Here is a 20,538-nt window from a genome sequence, read left to right on the forward strand (position 1 = left end):
GTTTCTTTGTAGCTGAACTCTCTATAAGGTGACTTCGTCTAGCTGAACTCTCTACAGGGTGATTTTTTTGTAGCTGAACTCTCTGCAGGGTGATTTGTTTGCAGCTGAACTCTCTACATGATGGTTTCTTTGTAGCTGAACTCTTTACAAGGTGACTTCGTCCAGTTGATCTCTCTACGGGGTGATTTGTTTCTAGCTGAACTTTCTACAGGTGAATTGTTTGCAGCTAAACTCTCTACATGGTGGTTTCTTTGTAGCTGAACTCTCTACAAGGTAACTTCTTCTCTACAGGGTGATTTGTTGTAGTTGAATTCTCTACTAGGTGAGGCTGAACTCTCTACATGGCGGTTTCTTTGTAGCTGAACTCTCTACAGAGTGATTTGTTTGCGGCTGAACTCTCTACATGATGGTTTCTTTGTAACTGAACACTCTACAAGGTGACTTCTTCTAGCTGATCTTTCTACAGGGTGAATTGTTGTAGCTGAACTATCTACAAGGTAACTTCTTCTAGCTGATCTCTATACAGGGTGATTTGTTTGTAGTTGAATTCTGTACAGGTGGTTTCTTTGTAGCTGAACTCTGTACATGATGGTTTGTTTGTAGCTAAACTCTTTACAAGGTGACTTCTTCTAGCTGAACTCTCTACGGGGTAATTTCTTTGTAGCTGAACTCTCTATATGATGGTTTCTTTGTAAATGAACTCTCTACAAGGTGAATTCTTCTACCTGATCTCTCTACAGGGTGATTTGTTTGTAACTGAACTCTGTACAAGTGCGTTTTTGTGGGTGATCTCACTGCAGGTTGATTTGTTTGTAGCTGAACTCACTAAAGGGTGATTTTGCTTGTAGCTGAACTCCTTGCATTGTATCTAGTTTCTAGCTGATCTCTCTACAGGGTGATTTGTTTGTAGCTGATCTCTCTACAAGTTGATTTGTGTGTAGCTGATCTCTCTGCAGGTTGATTAATTTGCAGCCGATCTCTCTACAAGGTAATTTGTTTGTAGCTGAACTGTTTATAAAGTGATTTATTTGTAGCTGATCTCTCTGCAGGTTGATTTGTTTTAGCTGAACTCTCTACAGGGTGATTTACTTGTAGCTGAACTCCTTACATTGTGACTAGTTTCTAGCTGATCTCTCTACAGGGTGATTTGTTTGTAGCTGATCTCTCTACAAGTTGATTTGTGTGTAGCTGATCTTTCTACTGGTTGATTTGTTTGTAGCCGATCTCTCTACAGGGTAATTTGTTTGTAGCTGAACTCTGTACAAGGTGCTTTTTTTGTAGGTGATCTCACTGCAGGTTGATTTGTTTGTAGCTGAACTCACTAAAGGGTGATTTGCTTGTAGCTGAACTCCTTACATTGTGTCCAGTTTCTAGCTGATCTCTCTACAGAGTGATTTGTTTGTAGCTGAACTCTCTATAAGGTGATTTATTTGTAGCTGAACTCATTACATTGTGTGTAGTTTCTAGCTGATCTCTCTACAGGGTGATTTGTTTGTAATTGATCTCTCTACAAGTTGATTTGTGTGTAGCTGATCTCTCTGCAGGTTGATTTGTTTGTAGCCGATCTCTCTATAGGGTAATTTGTTTGTAGCTGAACTCTCTATAAGGTGATTTGTTTGTAGTTGATCTCTCTGCAGGTTGATTTGTTTTAGCTGAACTCTCTACAGGCTGATTTGTTTGTAGCCGATCTCTCTACAGGGTAATTTGTTTGTAGCTGAACTCTCTACAAGTTGATTTGTGTGTAGCTGATCTCTCTGCAGGTTGATTTGTTTGTAGCCGATCTCTCTACAGGGCAATTTGTTTGTAGCTGATCTCTCTACAGGGTGATTTTTTTGTAGCTGACCTCTCTTCAGGGTGATTTGTTTCTAGCTGATCTCTCTACAGGGTGATTTTTTGTAGCTGACCTCTCTTCAGGGTGATTTGTTTCTAGCTGATTGCTCTACAGGTTGATTTGTTTGTAGATGAACTCTCTACAGGGTAATTTGCTTGTAGCTGAACTCCTTACTTTGTGTCTAGTTTGTAGCTGATCTCTCTACAGGGTGATTTGTTTATAGCTGAACTCCTTACATTGTGTGTAGTTTCTAGCTGATCTCTCTACAGGGTGATTTGTTTGTAGCTGATCTCTCTACAAGTTGATTTGTGTGTATATAGCTGATCTCTCTGCAGGTTGATTTGTTTGTAGCCGATCTCTCTACAGGTAATCTGTTTGTAGCTGAACTCTCTGCAGGTTGATTTGTTTTAGCTGAACTCTCTACAGGGTGATTGCTTGTAGCTGAACTCCTTACATTGTGTCTAGTTTCTAGCTGATGTCTCTACAGGGTGATTTTTTGTAGCTGAACTCTCTTCAGGGTGATTTGTTTCTAGCTGATCTCTCTACAGGTAGATTTGTGTTGATTTGTTCATTGCTGATCGCTCTAAAGGTAATTGATTTGTTGCAGTTGAACACCCTGCAAAGTGTTTTGTTTGTAGCTGATCACTCTAAAGGGTAATTTGTTTGTAGCTGAACTCTCTCCACAGTGACTTGTGTGTAGCAGAATTCTGTGTAACTGAATTCTCTAGAGAGTGACTTAATTGTAGCTGAATTCTCTACAGAGTGCATGACTTGTTTATAGCTGAACTTTCTTCAGTGTGACTTGTAATGTTCTGAATCTCTATATTTGCTTAACTCTCCACATGGTGACTGTCTTCTTGCTGAACTGTCTATAAGATTAACTGTTTGCAGCTGAACTCCCTACAGAATAACTTGTGATGTAATAAAATTCTATAATGGAGTAAATAAATGGTAGTTGCTATTCGTCCGGTCCCGGAGTAACAGTTATTCTTCCGGCACTCATCACGTGATCTGTTGGGGTATTAATTACACTGAATTACGTGACCCTCGAGGATCATGTGTGCTATTAACTCCGAGATGGACTTATTGTAGATTATCGTTTATTCATGAGCGTAAGAATGGGACCCTTCATGGAAGATTGAGATACTCTAATAGAACAGTCAAGGGATATTTTTTAATTCAGGCCATAATGGCACTCCCCTCCAAGAGCTTTTCACATTCAGATGTGATTTATTGAATGATAAATGGACTGACATGAAATTTAGGTTGAATATTAGGGTAGATTCTGGCTATATAAGCTACTGTAACTGGGCTGCTAGGGGTGAATCTCAGCTACTGCATGGACCATGCAAAGATGCTACAGTTACTACCCTTCATGTAGTTATGTAATTAGCTGACCATGCACATTCTGGCTACAGTATGATTTTGATTGCAGTGAAACTCATCCAGGATACATGTATATTGTTTTCATAATAAGGTGCCTGAATCCCATAGCTAGTTCAAATTACTATTGTAGAAAAATCCTAAAACCTTCGTTACAAAAACATGTTCCAAAGATGTTTGTTATGTTTGCTGAGGCACTAACGAATACCACTAGCACATGTACAAATAGAGCAAAACCACACAGAGGATGTAGTATCATCAAAAGTAACGCAAGAACGATGAAATGGCTTGGAACACTTAGAACACCTGATCATGGGATCTCCACCATCAGGTAAACGACACAAACAAAAAACATTTACTCTCCGCAGTATTGCCTTGCCTGGAACCTTCATTATATCTTCCTGTGGAAATTTATCGATTGCTCTATTCTTTAGACATTGTAAAAAATGATTGCGAAACTCAGTTTGCTTGTATACTATTTTGGCAGGATCAATTCCACTGCACAGTGAATAGGCAAATGCCAAAGAAAAAAGACCGCAACAAGAGCCACCATCCTGCTGTTGAACATCTTGAAATGTCAAGAAGAAATATGAGTGTGGTGTCCTAATCATGGAAGCTATCGCTCTTTTCGTGTCCAAGGAAACATCTCCACTACGATTGCTATCATAAACCATGACTTGCTTTTCTTTGCAATCCTTATTTGTCACCAACACCCAGTGAGATTCATAACATTGTAATACCTGTATGAACTCTCCATCTTCTTGCTCAAAAGTGTTTGTTTGCATTTTCCCAACATCTCGAAAACCACCAAATTGAGGGAATTTCTTTTTAAGCAAATCCTGTCCAGCATTAACTAATCGTCTATTAAGCCAACCATTGGGATTTTTAAGAATATCAAAATCAGAATACAATACCCTTGACCCTGAGGTGACATTAAATGCTTCTTCTTTGTCACTTTGAGAACCTTCATCTGAACTAACTGTGATACAGCTGTCTGTTGCAACAGCTGGTGATCTATTCAATTTGGATTTCTTGTTGTCTTGCTTTGAGAAACGTTTATGTATTGACACTCCACCTCTGCTGAATTGGTGTTCTGCATGCACAGAACTTCTGCACAGATAGCAAAACCACTCCTTCTGTTTTGGGACTGCTTTTAATCCAGCACAACGCAAGTGTGCCCATTGTAAACATCCATCGCAGCAAATGGACAGTGATCCATCCTCTTCCTCCAAATCACATTCGCACACAAGGCAATAATACTTCATACTTCTTTATGATTCAATGGCTTGTAATGCCTTGCTCCATGAAAGATCGGTGAAGTACTTTCTAATTCTAGATATGTTAATATTCTCATCAATACATGTACTTGGTAACATCATGGGTCTAAATTCAATCTCGTCTTCACTTAAGGGTAAGCCTTCATTCATGGCCTTGACAACAGAAGACTTGGAGACAAACCATTCCAGCATTGCTAAACAAAGGAAAATGAAAATACATGCATCCATGTTTAGCAATTTAGAATACACAAATTTAGAATACACAGATCATGTTTCCATGAAAAATTTCAAGCAGAAATATAGGTCTATACACTGAAAGCATACAGTAACAATAAATTATGTAACTGCATGCATGCATTTGACAAAACCCAGCTTCCATGTACAAAGCTTTGTTAGTATTGTAGTATGCAAGCAAAAGAATTTACACCATTTATAAGCTGTGGGTGTATAAGTTTTTTACAGACTGTTTTTCAAGAGGCATTTATATCACAGGTGTGGTGGGCTTGGGAGGGCTTTATATAGGGGCAAATGAAGTGTCAAAGATGATTGTACTACTGAGGTCCACGTTTGACTCTCTACGGACTCTCCTTGTACTTCCAAATGATAAAGGACAAGACTGACAAGTCACACATAACACTGTTCCAGCAGAGCCATGGCCATTGAATGACACCAAACAACTACTTGTGGCTTCTACGGGGTCTGATGAAAAAACCAGACTCGTCACAACTCAGACAAGGACACAGTGGGAAATGATAGTCTAGTAGATTGGCTATCCTAAAAATGTCAGTTTGATTTTGTGTGCATGGAAATCAGGTTATCTTAAAAAGTTCAATTACGTAATAAACAAATTTCAGGGATTTTATTACTCAGCTATACTTTGGGTGGAATTATAATTTGTTGAACTCTGCCCCCTGAATATTTACAAGAAAGAAGTCTGTATGTTTTAAGTCACATCTCACATGTCTCATAAACCATAGAATAAATACGAATAACTCACAAATGCTTGAATTTTAACACAAGGAGTGTACACGTGTTTAGAGAAAATGTGTGCCTTATGTTGTGTACAGTGGTGAAGAACTCACAATACACCTGCATATGTACCAAACAAACTGTAATATAACAGAAGGCATGCATGTGGAAAATTAACTTGTAATATTACATCATTAATAGTACTCAATCATTAACCAACTTGCTTTAACCATTATTGGCTGAAAAAAAAAATTTTACAAGACATCAGTCACAAAGTTTATTTTGAGTGAGCAAAGTGAGACTTCAAAGTGAGACGTCTTCTCCTATAATACATGCCAGCATGCTATATTTGATCACAACTCCTAACATAAATTACGTATAAAGTGTTGGATGTTAAATCAAAACAGATATCCAGTGGCTTCATTATCCTTGACATACTATGGATTTTTCAATATCTGGGTGGAGACTGATGAGTTTACTTCAAATATCAACACGTACTCTCCATCACCTTCACTCTGCCACCTGTATAATTTGACTATAACTGACAAACCTGGCATTGACACACAGAGCTTTGAGCATATGCTTAATTACATGCTTTGGGTAATTGTTTTATGCTGGTAGTAAAATAACACGTGGTAGAGATGGCGGTGGGTGTTCTATAGCACTAAAATAAATTAAAAGGCAAAAACCAAGAAGACGAATTTAGATTTTCTTTGTACTCATTCACTCAAACATAAAAAAGGATTTAATACGTGCTGGTCATTTCCATTATGTTGAGTTGTTGGGGAACCTACATTAACATTTTACATAACATTATACCTCTCTCTTGATCTCTAGGATGCATCTTAAGGAATGCAACAGGCTTGTTAAATGCTTTCTTCTTCTTTGGTAAGCCAACAACCGTCAAATCTCCACCTTTAGGTCTTCCCCTTTTCTTCATGGCACTAGGTAGCTGTACGGTAGATATGTCTATGGTTATGAAAAAAGTAGTATGCATGCACTGATGAATTAAATAAGGTATGCATGTACCTCCAGAACAATCGAGAGACTCAACAACAGTAGTAGCATCAGATGGATCTGTTTGAATATGCTGTTTCATAGTAACACTTTGAGACACTTCTGGATAGTCATGAAGGGAAATCTCATAACTTTGTTCGTTTGTAGAATCTTGTCTTGCAGCACTTCTTTCATTTTCTTCTGCAATGGATATATCATCAGGTGTGTCGTCATGGTCACTGTCGTGGTGTTCATTCGCACCATGATCCTCCACATTAGCTATCTCATCTAAAGCATCAACAGTGCTCAAATCATCTAAAATATCACACAAATTATAAGTTCAATGTACATAATATTGACTTTTTGAGTATGAAAATTAGAAGTAATTAATCAGGTAGCACCTAGCATAGAGTAATTAATAAAATTGTTAGAAATGGGTTGAGGGTTATAATTGCCTTAAAGATGTTTCTGTGTTAATTATCCATAAACAATTCTGCAAAATGTTCTAATAGATCAGATGAGCCTCGAACATCCACGATCCCTAAATACAGTACAGTAAATTTTATGAGTGATCATGTGAGTAATTACACGTGACTTTGGTGGCAATTTCAAGTGTTAATATAGAATTAGTACACCAAAGCTCAAATTGAAAAATATTCACTCTAACAGAGTATTCATCACAATGAATATTCAAGTTCTCATCTTTAATTATTAGGTTACTAATCAATCACAAACAGAGCTTTATGGGGGTGCCACCAGCTCTAAAATTAGTGAGACATTTTTTTCCTACAACAGTATATACCTTCACGGTATTCTACAACTTGAGCACGATTGTACTGTAGGCATACAAATTTTCAAGGTATATAATTATCAGTGCCTTAGCCAGGTAACTAACTTCCACAAAATTTTTATAACTAACCATCATTAGCTATACTTTCTACTCCATCACAACATTCCACTGACACATGATCCCCTCGCTCCCAAATTTTTGCAATCTCTTCTAAACAAGCAAGCCTTGAGTTGAAGTCCTTCATGGATACTTCCGATGCCAACGTAGCCAATCTCTGAGTAATCCTATTCGCTTTCCTAAACTTCTCATGCTGAGAAAGCACTGCACGCTTTGGCTGTGTAACCATGCTAACAGGGATAGAATCTCCATCCGTAAACACATAGTGTTCATTCTGATCCTGTAAAATAAGCTGGCTTGATCTGTAGTACTCTAGTGTCCAACGCTCCGCACACAATGCAGGCTGGAACAGTGGCAAATTAGACTTTTGGCAAATGGCTAATATATGCTTACATGGCAGCTGCATTGCTTTTCTAAAAGAACAATTACAATCTTCTGAAGATGCAGAAATGTGAATTTTGCTTGATGATTCACACTCGTATGTATCACCTTCCTCTGGTTTCAACTTAACCTTACTAACCAAATCAATCTGCTTTACTATGTAAGAGAGGGCAAAGGGAGTGACCACCTGCATGTACTGACTCTTGACAGAACCTTTAGGAAATGGCTGGGGAGGAGTCTTCTGAAATAGTGTAATGGCTCTGTGGTCTCGTTCTACATGAAGACTTGACAGAACCTTCAACAATTCACGGCAAAACTGAGGGAGACGTGCAAACTTTGACATAACAGACTTCAACTTCTGGTTAATGCTCTCCACACGATTGTTGGTATGGTTTTGAAACATCAAGTTCTCATCTTTTAAGCCACACACCCACTCATCTCTTATTTCATGCCAATTGTCATTGAAATAATCCAGCACTATTTTGAGCTTAGTTTGTTTTAATTCTTCGTAAGCACTAAAATAGGCTTCTTCGTTAGTAGCATATGACATTCTTTGCAAGATGTCTAGCACATGTGACCTCTCTGCTGCTGTAATGCCCATTTTGTTACTGGTGATCTCTCTCCGAAAGGTCCTTAAAACATGATACAAGCATATCAACAATTTAGCACCGGGGAACTCTTGCAGAAGCACATTTCTTTCCGTAAAATCTTTGTCGGACATGATGGTTAGTGTTCTTACCCAATCTTTATTGTGGTTCTTGAATATCAATGCCATTGCTGTAATGGTAACTGCATCTTCATTTGCAACCAACCACAGTGATACAATCTGACTTTCTCCATTTCCATCTTCAACTAGTAAAACATATAAGGGCATTCTGAGTTCATTCAGTTTGTGTGTTGCATCGATGAACAACATCTCTGGGAATCGCTTATAGTTTTCAACCATATAAGCATCTTGAAAATAAATTCTAGATAACACGTTATCATCATTTACCGTGACTTCAACTATTGCACCTAGAAAAAGTTAATAAGTTATTTTAAATCAATACTATTACCAACCTGGGGACTTCTTTAATTCCTGTATAGCGTCTTCTAAGGCTTTGCTTTTGTCTGTTGCTGCTTGCGCATGAGTGGCTAAATTATGTATATCCTTCAGTATCACCACATTTCCACTCTTCGCCGACATATGTTGTTGCACTAGTTTCTTATCCGCTTTTAATTCTACTACCATGGTGGTAGCCTCATCTTGTAAAGTAACATCTAGTCGCCTCTGCTGGGGATAATGTCCAAATATCACCTAAAGAATGAAACAAGATGATCACAGTAAAAATGCAATCTAGAGCTTTCTCATACAAACTGCAGCGTCAAAACACTATCCATCAGCATTGTAAGTGGGTTGAGTCATTTCAGATTATCTGGGACATTCGGGTCATATTTTGCTTGGGTCAAGTGGGTCTCTCATGCTTCATAGAATACATGAATGAAATCACATGCAATGACAAATTAGGAGCCACCCGCCACCTTACGATTCAAGAATGCATTTTGTTATTCTTGGAGATATGTACAGCCACACCCACTTATTGAAAAATGTGCTGCTCTACAGGTATATGCATGGAACTACCCCCACTTATCGTGTTGTTGTTTGTACATAACTATAGTGTGCCATCAAGTTTGTTGTAAGTTATGCTAACATGGAGCCACACTCAATTATTCGAGTACTAATCTAGTTATGTTTTGGTTGTTATGAATGATATTCTGAATAATGTATGGAATAAATGCATCATAATCCTGGGGAGATGGGAAATTTAACTTCAAATTTTGCTTAGGATCTACTACTCTTCCAAATTAATCTGGTCATACCCGGATCACTATATACCCTTTTGCAAATACGATAACAAGCCAAAGTAAAATGACTGACTTTGCTAAGTTTATGATTATGGTTGGAGTTGATTGAAGTCACTACCAGGTGCCTTCCATCCTGTGATGCCCGTATCTTGATCTCAGCTGGGCAATCCTTTTTAATAGTGCTAAAACAAAAATGCATTTAAATAATAAATAAGGCACCATAAAGTTATTTAGTTTGTCATCCTCTTTGCAACATTACAAGTGGACAGATTGAGCTATATTTTTGTAGTCTAGTTGGATATCTCACATGACTCAGAATGCAAAATTCTTGTCTGTTCTATATAGCTAGTTACAAACTTTAAAGATGCCAAGAGGCTGCACTGAGACACCATTTCGGTAAACTTTCTGTGATGAGGTGGGAAATAGCAATGTGAATGGGAATGAGAGACTAACAATTAACTTTGTCTAACTAATTTTGCAATTAAATTTCTTGCCTTACGATAAAACATATTTATTTACTGTATAGTCCAAATTAGGGCTGAGACAAATGGTTCAAAACTTCAAACCTTTGTTCGGTTTCACAACATTCGACTACTGCTTTAACCTTCCAAAGCTTTGTTACCATGGATACTAGCATGTTAAACTACGTAGTTCCTTGAGTATAAAACTTTAGTGGGCAACTTGTATTACATGTTGGTATAATTATAGAGTTTAAAAGTGGTTCTGCTAGAGCTGTAACAAAGTGAGAGCTTGTACTACAGTATACAAACTAATAACCATCAATTGTGTTCATTAATTGCTGACACTACATCTTCGAAGCTTTGGTAGCATTTCCAAAAAGAAGCTTCGGAGAATGCATTTGGACATTTATTTCAGCCCTAGTCCAAATCAAGATAGATATCTATGGAAGAAGGATAACAGCACTTGACTATTAAAAGATTTTCAATCATTCTTCAAATTTTATGTGCTTACACAAATTCCACAAACGATCTGCATTATTGTACCTTGCAAGTACAAATCAAATAAACCTGAATTCGCTTTAAGAACTCTAAAGTAGAGTTCACTACTCAAGACTAGCTACTTTTTCTTCCTTCTGCAAATAAATTCTAAAGGAGGCAACCACTTGACATTTTTGAAGTCACTAGTGGGGTAAATTTTAAGTTCAAATTAGATCAAACCCCCACTATTCTCCCATGTATGCTTGGGAGGGGGGATAGGTGTATAAACACTGATGTGGACAGAAAGAAATAAAGGTGGCCTGTAATTTACAGCATTTTTCACTCAGATGCAAACTAATTTTCCCAGCAGAAACTAGTTATTCTATCATGATTATGTCATACACAATACAGCTGTGTGTCTCTTTCTCTCACTCTCACTCACACGCAAACTATGATAGCTACTTGCAGTAGCAAAAATGATGTGCACAGTGAATAGCAACCGAGAGTCATGATGGCAACTTACAGTTGGTTAGGGCGCTCTCCTTTGCTTTCACTTTTGTACTTCTTTCCTCCTTCAACACAACAATAGGTGATTTCAGAATAGACCAAGCTGGGGTTAAAGGTTCTATTGGGTGCTCTCTGCTTGGCTGCTTTAATCGTTCTGCTGTCTCTAGTAGAAAACTGAACAAAATGCCGCTTCTGATAATTTTTTATCTCCTGTTCTAAGGCTGAAAATGACCCAAATTTACTTCCTACTTGTATATCGAAGCTTGTGTTGGTCATCACCTGCCTGGGAAATCCTTGACAGCCACCACGCGGTAAATAATAGATCACGTTAGTAAATTATAGATCACGTGATGAGTGCCGGAAGAATAACTGTTGCTCCGGGACCGGACGAATAGCAACTACGTAAATAAATTAGCCGAATGCTCTATTAGGGTGACTGTTCTATTAGAGTATCTCGATCTCGCATTTGCTACACGGAGTTGCCTTTCGAATCATAACTCAGTGGTTTGTAATCCGATTCTTCTGTACTACTGCAAGGACTTTCTATGAAGATTATTCCAGCTATACACCGATTTTCAGCTCATTGCTCTAAGCGGTTTGCCTAGTAGGCGTGAAAACTAATACTTTTTTATTCATAAAAATCGATCGCGTAATTGTGACACAGGTTGGGTTTTGTGTCATATCTCCGTGGTCTTTATCTCGATTCCTTTCAAACCACCAAAAGGCACTCCTACGATGGTTACTCCATCTACATAGCAATTTTCAACTCATTCCATGAAGCGGTTTACCCTGTAGGCGTGACAACAAATTGTTTTACGCGAATAATCGGTCATAACTCCTGAACCATTCATCGAATTTGTACCAAATTTGATGCTAGGATTCGCCTTTGGACTCCCTTTCTGTGTGCCAAATTTCAAGGCGATCGGAGTACGCGTTTGCTTGTTATAGCAATTTTTGCAAGTGTGCGAAAAGATGAAGAAGAAGAAAAAAAAAACGAAGAAAAAAAAACGAAACTTTAGCAGCTCGTATCTCGGAAATGGCTGGAGCGATTTCCTTCAAATTTGGAATGTAGACAAATGGCTGGAGCGATTTCCTTCAAATTTGGAATGTAGACTCCCTTGGCTGGCGGGCAACTGTGTAGCAAATTTGGTTCCAATCAGATAAGTGCTCACCGAGATACAAAGGTGTGAAAATGGCGTTTTCGTTCTTCCTGTCAATATACTCACGGTGTGGCGCGCCGGCTTCTTGGGCCGCACGACACACTACCGTGTGTCTTGATAATTTTACTATTCTGGTGTAGTAAACTAAAACTTTCATGTATAAGGTATGCAGAAAGTAATTGAGGTGAGCAACTGACAGCAGTGGCCGAGTGGAAAAGGTTTGGGTATATAGGAGTGGAGATCTCTGGTTTGAACCCTGCACATTCAATGTTTTCATGAAGGTTTTTTTACTTCTTGGTTACTGTTCTGTTAGAGTATCTCAATTGCATTTTCACATTATTTGGTTTTTGCCTTATCTAATATTCTCAGTATTCTGGAATCACAAAAGGTCTGTGTACAATGATATGGTCAGCCTATCTGCACACTGATTTTAAGTTGTTTTTGTCAGTAATGTATTGTGCAGGTGTGACAAAAAATCACACTTGCAATTTTTGAAAATTGCTTGTAACTTCGCAGAGTTATGGAAATTTTGTTGTAACTGGTGCGAACAGTAAATTAACGGAATAAAAATAAAATGAACTTTGAAGGCGGGTATCTCAAAGATGGCTGGACCTGTTTAGTCAAATTTGGTATGGACGATGTGGAACGTTCCACAGAAAAATGGGCTATTTCTGTTAAGCCATTACTGAGGTACAAATGCGTGAAAATCACTTTCCTATAAAATACTCACTTGTCTGTTGAGTGCCCAGATGCATTGGCTCTTTGACCGCATGGCACACTATCGTATGTCCTGATACCACACTTAGAAATAACGAATGTCATCAGTAACACGCTATATGTAATTATTTATTTTCAGAATCACACTTTCACACTACAAGGGAAGAAACTGTTTCTCCAACACGTGAAGAAACGGAAGGTTAGTGCTATAATTTAGATCCCCTATACATTGGACTGCATGTAAATTCTTGAACTGATTGTACTAGAATTAATTGTGCAGTTTCTATATATGCAAAAACAGGGCACGTGGGCACAAACTACACCCTGTCACTCAAAAGGTCATATCTCAGTACTGGAACAGAATATTTGTAATCTGTAACTGGCATCATGATGCCAATTAAATGCTTACTAAGAGCTGAAAATTGCAGCATAATGGTACTAAAAGTTATGAGTGATGGACATTTGCAAAAATAGGCTAAAATCATGTGCCCCCACATGCCCTATATTCGCAGGCTTAGTCACATATGTTCGTCATTACATTACAGTATTTGCTTTTATGATACATAGTTCAAACTTCTCAACCTTGTTTTGTTAAACTGCTAAGACAAGTTGATTATAGTGTATTTATCATTGGGGTACTATAAAAGCACAGTGTTGTTTGCTAGCAACAATGTATACAGAGCTACAAATTGTAAATTATAAACTCATTTTGTGCTATCAGTGTGATTAAAGCTCTGTGGTATTGCCTAAACCCTTTATTCGGTATTTTGTAAAAAATCTTTGTATAGATATTAGTGCTCAAACGATTAGCCGAATATTTGGATTAATATTCATTTGCATTGTAGCCAAATCATAAAATTAATAAACGATTATTTGCACATGATCATTTATATGGTGACACATGATTAGCTGTCATCACTAACGAAGTGGAAGACTATGCTAACAAAAAGGAAAGACTATATTGATAAAGTGAAGAGCAGTAATAGCATTAGGCAGCCACTAATTGGTGAAGATGTACTAATTCCACGGTGAATAAGCGTAAGACTTTGTATAGATTTGTGGCTATACTCCAAGTACTTCTACTTTGTTACAAATACTTTCTATCACAGTGTCGCTGTGATAATCCTTTCAGAAAGGGCACTTTGGTATCTCTTTTTTCTCAGTAAGTTATTCATATGAAGCCACAAACCTGTTTGTGGTTATTTGTAGGCTTCTTGGTAGTGGCCGCCTTAATTACTGAATTGCATTCATAGCAATGAAACCTTACACCAATTATTCGACTAATTTTGTAAGAGCTGAGTGAATATTCAAATACAATAAACCACTATTCTTTTATTTAATGAAATGCTTGTATACCATAAAATTATGTGTAAAAATGGGGTGCATGTATGTAGCTATGATCTACAATATTTAGTCATTTTTTTGCCATTTATCTTGAATAATTAAGCTTTATAATCACCTGCTGTAATTATTGCTGTTATGAGTCACACAGAAAATTAAGTATTTTCACTGTTATTACATTTCTGTGCATAAGTTATTAACTAGCCATGTACATTTAAACATAAATGCGTATATTTTTGCTTTAGATACAGAGTCACTGTTACCAGAGTGTGAAGTCTTCATACAATATTACAGCCAGATAGTCAACAACATGTCTGCTAAATCATTGGCTCCACATTTTGTTGCTCACAAAATTATATCACCAGATGATCAAGAAGAAATCTCTTCTGTTGCTTCATCAAAGAAGGCAGCAATGTTACTGCTAAGTAGAGTGTCTTCTGCCCTGGAAGCTGGAATTGTTAAGAGTTTTTACAAGTTTCTTGATATCACTGAGCATTGTGGGAGTAATAACAGTAGAACTGTCTCACTTGCTATTACAGAGAAGCTGTTGAAGATAAAGGGTAACCAAGAGGAGATTGGTCCTACCCTTGTTGAGAGAGGTATTACTGAATATACATATTGAATTATAATCTGTAATTCCAAAACAGCATCACCATTATTATACAATGTTCCAAAGTGTATACAGCAGTGCTGTGTCTGTAAAATATGACCAGGATGGTGAAAATTGGGCATTTGGACACAAATCACAACACACAGTTCTTGAGTACAATATCTCTGCTAATAATTGCATGGCCATAGCATAATTGTATATAAAGTTATAGCATGAATCATAATGAAGAGACAGGAAAAATATGTGCCATCATTAATGGTTTTCACAATCCTGATTGCAAATATATTATATGCACTGTCAAAACTACACTTTAATGCTGCTACCAGTACTGTGTAACTGCAGCATCACTAGTAATTTGTGTCTATATATTTTGTGCTAGTAGATAATACACAAAGATATTGCATATTGCCAGACATTCATGTATTCAGCAGTTAACCTGTCAGGTAGAGCAACCAGCTATATTAAACTTGTAACATTGTAATAAAGTGGTTATCATACAATACGGTAGTACTGTATATTAAGATTTGGGTCAGCATTGTAAGTGGGCCGGGTCATCCAGATTACCGTACAGCGTAATAATTTAACGGGGGGAAATTTTGATGAATTTGGTGAATTGTTGCAATTCGTCAAATTTTCCTTGTCAATGCTCACGTGACTGGTTAATTAGAATACTGAAGTCAGTGCATTCATCAAAATTTTCGTTGTAAATATTTGACAATTGTGAATTCGTCAAAATTTCCCCCTGTCAAATTATTACGCTGTACGGTATCTGGATCATTTGGGTCACATTTTGTCCGGGTCAAGTGGGTCTTATCCATGCACTTCACTGAATATCTGGATGAGATCACGTGAGACTATAAGTTCGATTGTATTGGTGGAAATGCAGTTGTAAACACTCAAGAAACTTACACGGAGCCACACCCTCCTTCCAGGAATATGCTTTGCTGTCTGTGTGGGATATGTAGAGCCACACCCACTTATCGGAATTGTATCGGGTGTTCTCTGTGGGCATGCATGGCATCACCGGATCCGTGTTGCTACTAGAAATGTAGGTAACTAACTTCTGGAAATTCTTAATTGCTGTAGCTGCATGTGGACTTGCGTGGAGCCACACCCACTTGATAATCCGTATGTGGAGCCACACCCACTTGATAATACATAGCTACTCACTTCTTGCAGACAATCCTTTCTATATTGTAAAAAATACAGGGCTAACTATTGGAACTTGGAACTTGTGGACTTTTAATCTAGCTCTTGAGGCACGCCTCTATTTTAATTAAACTGGGTCACATGCTGATCAGATCCGGGTTCCATCTGGATTACTATTCGGGTCAAGTGGGTCAACAGTACTGACCCTCTTACAACGCTGATTTGGGTTTTTCTGCAAAAATAAATAAATTACCCAAAAACCAGCTTCACAATTCCATCCTGGCACCTTGGCAGTATTGGTTAGGTATAGCCAAGTCCAAAAGTGCCTTCAGTATGATCCTAAAGGCTTCCAGTATATTGTTACAAAATTAAAAAAAAAATTATTCAATGGAATTGTAGTATCTGGACACGTGCACGCACTATGATGTAATACATTATGCTGTAATGTATGCGTGCATGTACATATGTAGTTGTAGAGCCTCTGTGTGCTTTAGTTGTTATTGTAGTTGCTAGATTGTAGTTGTGTGTTGTAGTGCTATTATTATTGATTCTAATGATCTAATAATCCCGACACTACAGGAATTTTCTACTGACTAACTGCCTACCTGACTAACTGCCTGCCTACCTGACTAACTGCCTGCCTACCTGACTAACTGCCTGCCTACCTGCCTGATGCCTTCAGACAAGCGTAACTCGATAAAAACTAAGGCTATGGGCTTGATTTTTTCACTGTTCGATGTTACTTCGTCTCGAGACGTGCCTTTTGACATACGACAGTGCATACAATGCACACATCATGGACTTACCTTTGTCCTCCTTTGTGTCCCATTTCTTTTTGCTGATAGCTCATAGTGTCGATTCGCGGTAGCACAATGCATGGCTTCCCTACAGTATGTTTGTAAACTGGAATCGTACATTTTTCTATGGTGATGGATTGATTGCAGAGGCAATTCTAACACTGTTCTTCATTTGTAACACTGTGTAATGGGCTGAACATAGCTGAAAGTGAAACGTAATAGCTGCTACACTTTCGAGGCAGTAATTGATAGTTAGGGCGTGAATCGTTGTATTTTTGTGGTGACTAGATTGATTGCAGAGGCACCTCTTATACTGTTTTTCATTTGTAGTGCTGTATAACAGGCTGAAAATAGCTGAAAGCAAAGAGTAATGGCCACTGCACTATCGAAGAAGTATTTGATAGCTGGGGCATACATTCAGATGAAAGCATTAATTGTGGTGCCATCCTTTCTTTTGATGCGGTATGCATGGGTTCACCAGTCATAATAATGTAAAAAAGACAAACAAGTGTAAGGAAAAATTACAATTTTAAGTTCGATTAGGGATCATAGAAAAAAAGTAGGGAAACAAGAGAGGTTGCCTGCACCTGCAGATATACTAGTGAACATTTAATCCAGTTTATACCCAAGACCAAGACTGAATTATGGATTAAATGTTCACTCCCTTGTTTCCCTACTTTTTTTTTCTATGATCCCTAATCGAACTTAATATTCCTAATTTTTCCTTAGACATGTGTACTTAAGGTGGCAGTGTACTGGAAGCCATTGATATTCTGAAAATACATATACCCTTCAGAATACAGTTCTAGCACACAAGACCCTACAAGATACACAGGAAAGTCAAATTGCAATTGAAAAAGTAATCCTCAACTCATGACTACAAGTTCAGAGAAGTACACAACAACTTGTGTCACATATCACAACCAGGCGGGTTGTAGCAGCAATGTTTTGTATAAATGAAGCACTTTGCCTCGAACAAGATAATCACACCTTCTACTATAATGTATCATTGCCTTTGTTACAAACTTACAATGTTAGACAACCCAGCCTGCAGCTGGCTTAAGATCATGATACAAGGACAGATATACAAAAACTGCCACTTTAATGGCACACGTGCTCCTTAATAATGATGTGAATTGTTTATGATTACATCATAAATTTGAATGGCTTCATTCATGACGTATTGCCCCTTTAACCATTATAATTTTGTGCATCACAAAGTTGTGAAAATACATATCATGAGTATTATTCGCTACAGTAATAGAAGCCTATTTTACACCACTGGTTGCTATGTCTACGTATATATTGTACAACCTGGCACAAATGCAGAGGTCTTACACACTAGTATACTAGAGAAAACTGACACAGAAAAGTTGTCGTCACCATTAAGGATACCATACCAAAACCACAAATTACCCTTGCTGTCAAATTTTGTGCAAAAGAGATGAATCCCCTTAAGATTCTACTCTACTTATTTTTGTGAATGTCTTCTTTACTGTTACACACTAAACAATAACATACATCTTCTTATAACAAAGCCACATGCTTTAGGTTGCAACATGGCCATATTATACCACTTTCACACCTCACTTTAAAGGGAAAAGAAGGTGTATAAGTGGTATAATAGCACTGCTATCAGTGCTCAGGAATTTATTAACGAGAAATGGAGGTAGTATATTTTATAGTTATAACACTCTTACAAGGGATATGACAAAAATATACACACGAGTGCCACAGGCGCAAGTGCATATATTTTTGTCATATCCTGAGTAATCGTGTTATAACTGTTATATTCTACACCCCAGTAGATGAAACGATTATAGATAGCAAGGTATAATGAAACAGCATCTGTTGAGTAGACATCCTTGATGGATCAGACGTTTTAGATTCTTATCGGTGTCACGTCCATCTACTCGCGATTAGTGAAGGAGACAAGAGTTAGTGAAGGAGACAAGCGTTCATCGAAAATCCTCCTTGCTCAGATGAATGATTCTAGGCTCTTGTCAGTATTAGAGACTTGAAATCCTTGATGGATCAGGTGTTTTAGACTCTATAGCAGTGCCACGCCCACCTACTCGCGATTATTGAAGTTAGTGAAGGAGACAAGAGTTAGTGAAGGAGACAAGAGTTCATTGAAAATTGCTCAGGTGAATAATTGTTGGTTGATTTAGGCACTTGTTGTTAGAGACTTGTTTACCATTTAGATAAGGATTTCGTGGAATGTGTGAAGTTACACCATATATGGTAAGCGTAGCCACATAGCGTACGTGGTATATCAGTTATATACCACAGTTTGCTGTGGTATATCAGTATATACCACAGCGTGGTGCTTTTGATCTCAACCACAGGTGTGGTATATACAAGTTATATACCTCCTAGGAGAGATATAACTTGTATATACTACCTCCTATTCTCATTAATGCATTCCAAGCATTCTCAGAAATCATCTGATTTCTTTGATGAAACTGTGTGATCTCCTCTGCTTTAATATAGTGACACTTCACTGGATCAATAGTGGGTTTTAATTTTGTAAAGTGAGCCAAAGCATAGATCATGGACTTGGGAAAGAAGATAGTGACTTTTCACCAAAATTATTATTCAGAACTGCAATAAGTGTTGCTTTTGTGTGAGAAACTATTAACTATAGTGTTTTGCATGTTTCAGAGCCTAGAGACCTGAAGTTACAAATTCATCCCGTTTACCTTTGCTGACTACTTCACAGTAGTATATGATGGCTTCCCCACATTTGTAACAGAAATCGATTGTATTTCCATAATGACTAGATTAGGTGCTTCTCATACTGCTCTTTGTTTGTAGTGGTGTGTTTTAACAGGCTGAACATAGCTGAAAACAAAGCACAATTATAATGGCCACTGACTAGCCCAGTCATTTTATGGTTTAACCTTTAACTAATTGCAACACAAGCTTTCTTAACAGTTTCTGACACAGAAAAATGTGCTCTATAACATATCAAAAGTCTTAAGGAATCCCATTAGGGGAAAGTGACCTTTTAAAGCCATTTTTTGGTAAAAATTGAGATTTCTGTCTATATTTCATTCATATATCAACCAAATTAGTCAAACTTGGTATCAAGTGAATGGTCTCACTGAAAGGAGCAATGTGAAATTTGATTGAATTTAATAGCTCATTTCGTTCAGAAGTTATAGCCATTTTCTGGTCAAAATTTCACCGCCCATGCAAATACTTAATAATTTTTGCTCTGCTGTTATTTTTTATGTTATAGCATTGAAAATAAATGATTTAGCCATAGTAAGAAACATGGTTGATGGCAAGGGGTAACTATGAATCCTCTAGTGTTGGTGGAAACCAAATCACTGTTGGAATTTGCAATAATATAATATAATTATAAACATGGTAAATAATTTGTAAGGAAATACAGAAAGTGTACTTCAATTATCGTCATCCTCGAGAATAAAAGTATCAACATTGGTACAAGCTGTTCCCTTACAATTGCCACATGCAGGAGAACATTTTGCATTATACTTCTTGCATGTACACCTCGTAGTGCTACGCAATTACACCTTGAGTAGATCATCTGGAGCTGATGCTAATGGCATTAAAGTCCCATCAGACTCTTTCCACCCCCATTCAAGTGGCTTCCACTCCTGTACTTGTAAGTATACACAGAAGCTGTGGGATTTGGCAGCTGCCAAAGTAGGTGATGAAGAAACCTAGTATTTGTAGCTACTTTCTCACAGAAGCAATTATA

At 37.6% G+C, this 20,538-nt stretch overlaps 1 protein-coding gene and 1 long non-coding RNA gene across 3 annotated transcripts in view; one reads left to right on the plus strand and one right to left on the minus strand.

Moving 5' to 3' along the window:
- The window catches only part of LOC136255861 (uncharacterized), a 34,120-nt gene that overhangs the window by 11,263 nt on the left and 2,319 nt on the right, over nt 1-20,538 (plus strand). For both annotated transcript variants that reach the window (XM_066048753.1, XM_066048754.1), the window contains 2 exons: nt 13,051-13,110; nt 14,498-14,851. In XM_066048753.1, the coding sequence (XP_065904825.1) occupies nt 13,051-13,110; nt 14,498-14,851 (414 nt within the window). The remainder of the gene's footprint in view (nt 1-13,050; nt 13,111-14,497; nt 14,852-20,538) is intronic.
- On the minus strand, nt 5,634-6,419 carry LOC136256809 (uncharacterized). Its single transcript, XR_010701667.1, has 2 exons — nt 6,280-6,419; nt 5,634-5,982 (listed from the first exon to the last, which is right to left on the minus strand). It is a non-coding gene; the product is annotated as an uncharacterized lncRNA (long non-coding RNA).

Source organism: Dysidea avara, chromosome 5 (assembly GCF_963678975.1).
Source record: "Dysidea avara chromosome 5, odDysAvar1.4, whole genome shotgun sequence".
In the NCBI taxonomy this organism is placed as follows: domain Eukaryota; kingdom Metazoa; phylum Porifera; class Demospongiae; order Dictyoceratida; family Dysideidae; genus Dysidea; species Dysidea avara.